At 42.9% G+C, this 10482-nt stretch overlaps 1 protein-coding gene across 1 annotated transcript in view; it reads right to left on the minus strand.

Moving 5' to 3' along the window:
- The window catches only part of TRA2B (transformer 2 beta homolog), a 35994-nt gene extending 26880 nt beyond the window's left edge, over positions 1-9114 (minus strand). The window contains exon 1 of the mRNA XM_075068607.1: positions 8955-9114. Coding sequence (XP_074924708.1) covers positions 8955-8990 — 36 coding nt within the window. The 5' untranslated portion in view covers positions 8991-9114. The remainder of the gene's footprint in view (positions 1-8954) is intronic.
- Positions 9115-10482: the final 1368 nt, after the last annotated feature.

The raw sequence follows: 10482 nt of genomic DNA on the forward strand, positions 1-10482 counted from the left end.
TTATAACAACAATTTTGAAGGCGTGATTTTAAAAGTTCGATATGAGCATGTTTAGTTTGCCTGCAAACTGACCACATGCAAGTTCTGTATTTCCATATGCAACCATGGTAATTCTGCACACAAACTGAAGATGCAATTGTGCATATCAACATTAATTCTGGTTCTCAAAATCTAATCTACTATTTATACCATTGTTTACTACTTGTATTTTTCTCATTATGGATAATGAATATAGCCTAGTTACTTACATTTTATGATTTAAAAGTTTCTAGCCAGCACCCCCTCCAACTTTCATACACAATCACAAGGCTGCAACATTTTGGGTTGCAAACACTGGAGAAGAATAAATATTGGTTGGGGAGAGTTCTTTGTTTTAAAGCTTGGGGAAACTCTCTTATTGATAGCCAATTTGGAAAAAGCCTGCTATTTTATTTAAATAAAAAATCTAAACTTTGAGCCATGTTTCACCTATCAGCAGCCGATTAATAACATTTTGGGGCCAAAAATTACTCCCCCTCTTGTCAATTCTAAGCATTTTTTCCCCTTCTTTTTAACTTCATATTCCCAGCGTTTGGAAATTCATATGAAAAGGTGTTTTCATACTGGACAGTCATCAGCTGAGCAAAATTAGTTTTAATTTTAGTTGAAGCCACCACATCCACACAACCCAGAGGAAAGCTTGTTTTGCTGTGAGTTTGTTTACAGTGACTACCATTAATGTTTAAAATATTATGAAGTGTTAAGTGAGAATTCATTTCAAATCAACAGCAAGAGCAGTTAAACTAGAAGTCAGATATTCTTATTTTTGAAAATGTAATCAAACTATACTACCCAGCTATGAAGAAAAAGGCAGACCTTAAGTTTTCTACACTAGGCAGTATTTAGCAGGAATCATGTTTTACAGTTTCATGCAATGAAAGCTAATAGGATTTTTCTAATTAGTTGTGAACATTATTTAATCTGGACTCACTACTCCATTTAAAGAAAAAACCTTAATCCATCCCAGAACTCTGCCTCATTTTAAGTTTCTATGAACCAATTCTTCCAGTTTTTTTTTAAAATGTCAGAACTTAGTGGTCGCTTCAAACACAATTTCCTTTTACAAGGTACTTTATGCACAACAGTGATAAAAATCAGTAAAGACCAAAATGTCTTGGAGATGAGGCTTCCTAAACCTAGCTCCATTTACTCAGGGTTTTCCAAATTTACACCTTTTAGGCCTGGCACAGAAACATAATGAGCATTAAAAATTCCCATTGCTTCTATAATCCTAGTTTTAAAACTACTAGACTTCAGAAGAATTTGAGCATTTGCTTCCTTTAGTCACATTTGACCAAAAGCCTTAAACAACTTGTTAACACAGAACATTGGCCTGTGTGTAGTTCATACAGATTTTGCTATATTCTCCATAAACTAAGCTCTTATTTTTAAACAAATTTATAGTTCTTTGTGGGACTCAAATGTGCAGACAAAGAGCAATACTATTGTGTGAACTCCCAACACTCATTTTAATGGCATAATTTCTAAGATTACATTTTATTCAAGAAACTCATGCCTCAAAAAGATGAGTCACTTTACCTATATTACCACGTGCAACAACATCAGAGGTGGAACATGTTAAACCATTTAACAGTGCCAAGACAATTACAAAGTTGGCAACAAATTGGTTTATACAAACGCAGAGGTAACCATAACTAAGTGGAATTCCTTTAAAAAAATCGCAGGAGAAGGAAACCTAAAAAGAGGAAAAAAAATTGCTTAATATCTACATCCTAAATTAAGCAATTGGATTCTCTCTCATTCAGCTCCTTTGGATTTTGTTCTCTCTCCTGTAATTCTTTCAACCTATGTCATGATTCTTTACCATTTCTTTCGCAAACTTTCTATACATTCTCCCCAGGTTCCTTTCTGGGAGTCTTTGAAGAATCTATTCCCCTCTCATCTCTAAAGAGCGCACACATTACTGCAATAAACCTTAGAAGAATGAGGAAAGTTGGACATGACTCCAGTAGAGCTTGTCAACACTACCCTTTCACTTGGCAAGAAAGGAAGCACTCCCTTCAGAGTCAGAGAATATTGCCTCAAGTACTAGAAGCCCACAGAGCAGAGAATCTGATGTTTCCCCACTATATCTTTATCAATCTCCTCTCATCTTGGTGCAAGCTTCTCCCAAAGCCAGTGCTTACATTTTTCAGCTTCTAGTTTGCTTGGTTTTGCTCTTCCCAGTCTGAGTTTTCCTCTCTTCATACTTGTATTGTTCTATGCTCCCCCTTTGTATTAAGATGTCTGCTGGAGGCTTGCTATGCACAGAAGCAGCAAAGGCAGGGTAAGTTTCTGTTTGTGCTATGGCTGGAGGGGAAGGGTAGCAGAAGAGAAGTTGGGTTCTTCTCCCCTAGCTCTAAGCAAGACTGTGAATCTGTCAAGGATTGTATTAGTTTCATACCACTGCACATCCCATTGGAAATTTGCTTATCCAATGTTTTACATGTAAATAGTTTTCTAAACCTGAATTTCAGAATTGCAGAGGGGGCTTATTTTAGGATTGTAACTCCCCCACCCCTTTCCCTGTATCTGCTACTATATTCATTCACATTTTTCCTTCCTTCAACTTTGGATTTTGAGAGTGCATGGGAGCCAGCAGATTCAGGGTCGTAGCTCCTGTAGCAGTCATGCCACCTATTTTTGGCATACACATGATAACACATACACTTAATGCACTTAAAAAGGGAATACAAGAGGCTAGAAACTCAAATCTATGCCTTCTGTGTTTTCATTATTATTCGTGGCATTCCATTAATTACAATGATAGTTATGATAATAGAACAATTAACATGTATTTTACTAAAAATATGGAAAAGTTATAAAAGCAGAAATCTCTCTAAGAAGGTAGATTATTTTCAAGCCTTCTCCACGTGGTGAAAGCTGTAAGGCATAAGGCAAGCACAGACAGGTAAAAGAAAACCTGTGATTTTAAAGTTTTTGTGGAAATACAACCTCACATTCATTTCTATAATAATTAAATGACAAATAGTAGGGCTTCAGTTATCTTAAAGGGATACTCAACTTGAATTTTAATTTAAAAATATAAAGCCGTTTCAGATAATGCACTTAACCCTGATTTCCTGTTAATTTGAGTTTACAATCACATTTTCCCAAGTGTTTTTTTATTATTCTTAGTCACTATGTAAAAGTTCCACTTAAGAGGGGAAACAAACTGAAAATCTTTCAGTTTTAGTAATATTAGTTACTTATAACTACAGCAGATTAATTCAGAGGTGTGATATTTAAGTTGACTGTGGCCTAATGTTTGGAATGAGCCATGCTTAAGTACTTTCAACATATGGAGTAGGCTGTTCCTCTCATACAGCTTGAATACTATTGAAATTACTTATTCACAACTAACATTGTGACATGTTCTGTATTTATTAGTAAAAAATGTAAAATTGATGTGTAAGCAAGCTATAAACAGGGCATCAGTATGTTAAATGACTCAAATAAAGGACAGAGGGCATTCAGTACAACTTTATTATCTTTCACTGGCTATGTCTTCACTAGAAAAGGATGTGTTTTTAAAAGTTGGTCAAAAACACGCAAACACCTTTTTCCATGTGAAGACAAGGTTAGTAAGTACTATTCTGAGAGAGGTTCAGTGCCTGCCACTCTTATTTGGTCATTCAAAGGAAAAGGATCAGTATTTGGAGGTCTCAAAGATTTCCAAATAAAAGAACACAGACCAAGGTAACCATCTATTTTCCAAAAAGGAATGGTATACTTCAGGAGTGACCAGAAGACCACTGAACCAACATCTGGGATAAAGTGACTTGAAATAAAAGTAGGAACCATTGACAGCGTTCATTGTGAAAAATATTCCCATTTATTTCAAATCCTGGATTTTGCAGAGTTTACATAATCTCACTTCATTTTGGGCAGTTTGTCAATGAATACACTTCAGGGGGATCATGCTGGGAGGCAAGCACATGCTATTTCCATTGAAATAAATTACATCTCACTTGATTACTGGGCCCACAGCTTTACTTCTATGAATAAAGTGGAGACTCCCCAACTTTCAGCTTGAAACAGCAAAAAGCCACTTATCGGTAACCTTGCAAAAAAAGTACTTAAAACTACTAGAAAAGTGTCACAAAAGCCAGTGTTGTTGTAGTCATGTCAGTCCCAGGATATGAGAGACACAAGGTGGGTGAGGTAATGTCTTTTATTCACCTTCTGTTGGAGAGACAGACAAGCTTTCAACCTTACAGAACTGCTTTTCACCTGAAGAGCTCTGCGTAAACTCAAAAGCTTGTATTGTCCTCACCAACAGAAGATAGCCCAATAAAAGTTATTACCTCACCACCCTGTCTCACATAAAACAATTGAAAAGAGCAAATCTGTTATAATCTAGTGTAAAATAGCAGATCTGTGGTAGTTAGTTCTCCATTTTTACTTTTAAAAAACATGTGAAACTTATGAGTCCCCCCCCACCCCAAAAAGACAACTCAAGTTAGTAATATTACTCCTGTATGGCTATGTTTTATAATTAAATGCTAGTGAGACATACCTGATTTTAGGTCTTGTTCATGTCTATGTTGACAGGGGGTGGCTTACGTATGCAATTTTCTGAAAATCCCCAAGGTCAGGGTGATGTATAGTTTAAATTTCACACATTTTCTATAATTTCATTATTTAAGGTCCTCTTCATACCAGTGTTTTATGTTTTCACAAAGTTTTAATATAGTTCCCATAAACACTAATCAGAGATGCAAAGTGGTTATGATGGCAAACCATACTCAAACCCTGACAGTATTTTCTCACTCAAGTAGGGCTTCGGCCAATACACTCACATTCAGCTACCAATTTGGCAGCCCAAAGTGAACAGGGATTAAATGGTAAATATGTTCTTTTCCTTGCAGAAAAATGCTTGGTCAAAGTACAAGATGCAGATATTATGAAAAATAAGATTGGAAAAACACTAACCTAAAATTTGGTCACTCAGAAAAACACTATCTAATAATATTTAGCATCTTGAATGCACCGAAGTTTAAAAAGGAATCTTGCCCCTAATTGTTGAACATTTAGGATGTCTACACTTTAATGTAAGACTGTGTTAGAGCCTGGGCTCAAGGCTAATGCCCTGGTGTCTCCGCTGCAAATTGTGTTAAGCCACGACCAAGACCCTGGCAGGGCTGGTGGGTCCTAGTTCGAGTCAAGCCCAGGATCCAAACCCTATTGCTTTGAAGTGTAGCTGCAGCCCTGCTTCACAGAGATCCCAAGAATCAGTTGGAAGTATCCCACAGTTCCATGCAACAACTTCCTGAGCCCTCTTACCTCCAACAATCTGCAACCCACTCTATTGAAAAGGGAAGCTGCCCTCATCACCCCTTTTGCAGATCACAGCATCTCAGGTAAGCGTTAAACCATTCTGTTCTGATCACCATTCTGCAAATACACTATCAAAATCTCCTGGATTTGCAGTGGAAAGCGAGCTGATCAAGCCTGGTAAAGCGGCCGAGTGGGCACTAAAGATGTCCGACACTGTATTACAATCCTAGGGCTAGATTGGCCACGTTTCAGGGGCGAGTGTTAGGGACTCTGGAATATGGTTACTTTGAGCTAGGTCTGCACACTGCAGTGTGTATGTCTGAGCCCTAGGTTTGAGCATGGGTTAAGAAAGTCTGAATGTAGGGTTTAAATATAATGTAGATGCTCAAAACCCAGAGTTCCTTAACACTGATCAGCTGACTTGCGTCTCACCAACCCTAGGTCAGTATTACTGTCCAATACTGGTAAATCTGTGCCACTGGAAATTCTACACATGCTACTGGAAAGATGAGTACACGGATAAAATTTAAGATTTCATATTAACACCCTACATATGGATTTCTGTGGAAAGCTAAAGTTTTACTTTTTTTTTGTTTTTTAAAAAGGAAATGAAAAACCCTCTGTGACAGATTTAAAAACTCAATTACCAACTAATATGTAGAAATACAAACAGCTATATAGGTCTCCAGCATATTGGAAAGTCAGAAAATTTCACTTAAAATATGTATTTCTGCAAGGTTTCAATTTAAACTAATGTACTCCATTTGGGTTATATTGACAAGCTTTTTTTTTTTTTTGACAGATATCCAAGCAATTCACCTCTCCTTTTCTGATTACCTTCATTTATTATATTTGACCAGCTAAAGATAACATTTTTGCAGTAAACACTGTTTCTGAAGATGTCGTTTACTGTACCATAATTGCAATACTACTACTTGGCTTTCATAGCTAATATTCTGCCCCTTGTGAGCATGCAGGATAATACTGTCCCAATAATCACTGAAAAATCAAACTTCAGGGCTTGTAATTTCAAGTCAGATGCTACGGTCCAGATATACAAGTCACCTTTAAACATGGTTCAGGAGGCCAAAACATCTGCGCAGACTAAAACCATAGCTATTTCAAGGGGCAAATTCATGATTTTTTTCAGACAGATAACTAAGAGTCAAAGTTCAATGTATAAAAGATTAACTTACACAAACAACTGCAACTTTTGACTATTAAACCTTCAGAAGTGCATTTCTATCTGTATAGTGTAATCAAGAACAGTATTATCACAAAATGCAAGTATCAGATGTGTTGCAGTGTGGCCGGGCAGAACCACTGGGAACTATCCTACTGCCATCCCAAAGATCTTCCCCTTTATAGTAGCTCCTCATATAAAGTCATCCTGGTTAAGTTATTTTGCTGATCAATTAGAGAACATGCTCACTTAAAGTTGTGCAATGCTCTCTTCTGTTGTATGGGAGCTTTGGGAGCCACCTGCTTTGCCCACTGCTTGCAGAAAGAGCAGCCAGCTGGAACTAGCAGGGGGGACTGGCAGCCCTCCATTAGCTCCCCTAAGTTCCCTGTGCATAGCCACCAAGCAGGCTATCAATTGCTGGGCAGTTCAGCTGTCCCTCACCCCACTGCCTTGGAGCCGCTCCTAGGAGCCTCCTGCGCAAGGGTGAGTGTGCGAGGTGGGTGCTAATGTGAGGGTGTCCTTCCCCCCCCCCCCCATCTCCAAGAGCAGGGACCAGAACAGGGCTCAGGACGAAAGGAGCTTGCTGGCAGCAGCTACTCTGGTTGCAGATCTACTTAAAAAGGCAAGGTACTTAGAAGGGTTCAGCATACTTAAAGGGGCAATGCCCATCTGTCTCTCCCACACAAGATGTGTTCTGTCTCTCTCTGCCCTGCTGTCTCCCCTCCCGTCATTGGTGCTGCCTTGTAGAGTGTGAGGCTACATGAAGTGTTAACCCTTGAGGGTCAGCCGAGTGCTAGTTCATTTAGGAGTAAGGCATTCCCTGGGAAATATTCTACCCTCTGACTCCACCACCTCAACCAAGCTCCACAATTTCACCTGATGTGTACAGCATTGTTGAAAACTTATACTGTATATAAATATAGTTTTTTGTCTGCCAAAATTCCATGCCCCCCCCCCCCCCCGCAACCTTAACTCCCACATTTACATTAATTCTTATGGGGAACTGGATTCACTTAACATCATTTCACTTAATGTAGTATTTTTCAGGATCATAACTACAATGTTAAGCGAGAATTACTGTATTTTGATCTACCAGTGATCAAAGGGGCTAACTGTATAATGGAAAAGTCTACAGTATTTTTGTCTGAGCAATTATGCTATTCCAGTTTTTGGGAAAAACACATTCTAAGATCATACCACCTTGATAGGAATAAACTATGAAAGTTACATCAGTGTACAAGCAGTAAAGTGAGACAGCGCTCCCCTAATAGTTGTAAACACAGAAAGAGCTCAGATGTAGCTCTATTCTGGCATCCCCTTGACTCAGGCTCTAGCAATGCAGTGAATGTCTATGCCAGTACTGATGGTAAAGCAGGCATTTTAGGCACGCATCATAGCTTCTGGGTAGTGACCGTTTGCCAAAAGCGGCCACACCCAACCATTAGATGGAGAACAATAATGGACTGTACAGGTGCGTCAGTGCCTGCCACTAGTGAGCACAGGAACTGGGGCATGGAGCTTCAGTTCAATCCCGTCTCCACGGTGGCTGGAGGTGGACGCGCCCACGGTTACTTAATGTCATCTTAATACCCCACCCTACACGGAACACCAATGCAGAGGAAGAGAACGCTTATAGCCACGCTGGCTGCCAGGCACCTCCTACCCTCCCGAGAGATGGCTCTGCGGCAGCGATGCCGGCAGAATTCGGTGGATAAGCCCCGGCAGTCGCCGGGATTGAAGTGCTGCGCCGGGAGGCGGGCCAGATACCCTAGCGGGCCCGTACGTCGACACGATTGACTCAGTGGCTTACAGGTGGAAAACTCCGCTGAAGCGCCCCGATGCAACCACGCTGCAGGAGACACTGCGTGCGCTAAGGGGGAGCCGGGATGCATGGGAAGAACACCGGGCTGGTGCGGCACCGCTGTGGCCGTCGAGAGCACGATGCGCACGTCCTGCCAGAGTGAATAGAAGCTGTCGGGTCAGCACCCGCCTAGGACTGATGCGGCCGTTGCTTCCGGCATCCTAGCCCAGTATAACCTCCGTTTGCAGCGTGGTACCTGGCACAGACGCATTCAGGCCTCTCTGTGCATAGTTTTGTCGCCTTTGTGTTCCGGGTGACCCGCCAATGAGCGGAGGTAGGATCTTCACTCTATGGCCACGACCGAGCCAGCATAGAGTTCTCTCAGTCTCCCATTGCACATGTCTAGGCGCCATTTTTGGTCCTCGTGCCCCATACCCATCCAGGCTCTATTACGGACGAGGCCTTCCAGCGCGCTGACGTGCACATGATGCTCGGGCAGCGTCCAACATCGCCCGCTTGCTGGGGCTGCAGTCCCGTCCCCTAGCCCGCGGCTGATGTGAGTGCGCGAGCCCAGAGCCAGCCCCAGACGGGCCAGGCCGCGCTGCCGCTTTGGAGGCCCGGCCAGCTGTGCACTCAGGCTCCGTGTATTACCCGCTCGCCGTAGTTCTGTTCCCCGCTGTCGCTCATTGTCCCTCGAAGGCTGCCAGCAACCGTCGCACCAACCGCCACCACCGTCCAGCGCCAGCGCTCTCCACCAAGGAACGGAAGTGACGTGCGTCCCTCCCTGGATAGGCCCCGCCCGCTATGTGAGGCGGTCGTGAATGACCTGAAATTCCCTTAGTGACTGGATGAGCCTAGCCCCTCCCCCCGCCTGCTCCTCCCCCCGGACTGTGGGTGAGACTAGCCCCTCCCCTTGCCCGTCAGCCCCCGCCCGAGTATGGGGGGTGGCGGCTATGTGTGTACTGGGGGGAGGGGTATTTGGGGGGCTGGAGTGTATGTAGACTGGGAGGGGTATTGGGGGGTACTGAGGTGTGTGTGTACTGGGAGGGATATTTCGAGTATGTGGGGAAGGTGCATGTGTACTGGGAGAGGTATCTGGGGGGTTTCTTGTGTGTGTGTACTGGGAGGGGTGGTTGGAGTGTGGGAAGCGTGTGTGTATTGGAAGGAGTATTTGGGGTGTGGGAGGGGCATGTGTGTACGGGGAGAAGTATTTGAGGGGTCCTGGGGGGTGTACTGGGAGGGGTATTTGGCAGATGCTGCGGGTGTGTATGTAGTGGGATGGGTTATATGTGGGGTCCTGGTAGGAGTACCTACAGCCTCAATCTCAAGGTAGGGGGAAGTGTTGTGCTCCCTCTCAGGGTGGCATATAGCATGAATTGATGTTTCAATGCGATAATTACAAATTCCCAATGTACCTGACAATTTCACAATGAATGCAGTTTAAAAGACTAGGATTTTAAACCCTGTCACCAGTAAGATATTGCCCGTACTAGTCATATTCTCATGCTACATACAGAGAATACCTGCTCTAACCAGTCAGGAAAGGAATAATCAGTCATACATTTTTCAGGGATTAAATTAATGTTTATTGAGGCCTGATTTATGTGACAGTATACGTGACAGTATTGTCAGTATAGCTATTTTGGTCAGGGATGTGAAATAAACACACTTCCTAGCTGACAAAGGTGTACCCAGGGCCGGCGCTTCCATTTAGGTGACCTAGGCAGTCGCCTATGGCACCAGGATTTGGGAGGGCGGTAGACTGCTCCGGTGGACCTCCCGCAGGCGTTCCTGCAGACGGTCCGCTGGTCCCGCGGCTCCGGAGGAGCATCCGCAGGCACACCTGTGGCAGGTCCACCGGAGCCACAGGACCAGCGAACCGTCCGCAGGAGCGCCTGCAGGAGGTCCACCGGAGCCACGGGACCGGCAAGTCGTCCCTGCGCCTAGGGCGCCAAAAACCCTGGCGCCGCTCCTGGGTGTACCCTCAGAGCCCTCTAATGTAGGCGCAACTTATAGCAGCAAAAGGCATTTTTCTATTGTCATGTTAACACCACCTCCTCGAATGATATTAGCGATGCTGACAGAAAAGTGCTGCATCGTTAATTTTGTTTCCAACATCTTGATTTAATGCTACCCAAATGCTCATATTTTCCCTCATTTTACTCTCACCTTTCCATAT

Source organism: Chelonoidis abingdonii, chromosome 8 (genome assembly GCF_003597395.2).
Source record: "Chelonoidis abingdonii isolate Lonesome George chromosome 8, CheloAbing_2.0, whole genome shotgun sequence".
In the NCBI taxonomy this organism is placed as follows: domain Eukaryota; kingdom Metazoa; phylum Chordata; order Testudines; family Testudinidae; genus Chelonoidis; species Chelonoidis abingdonii.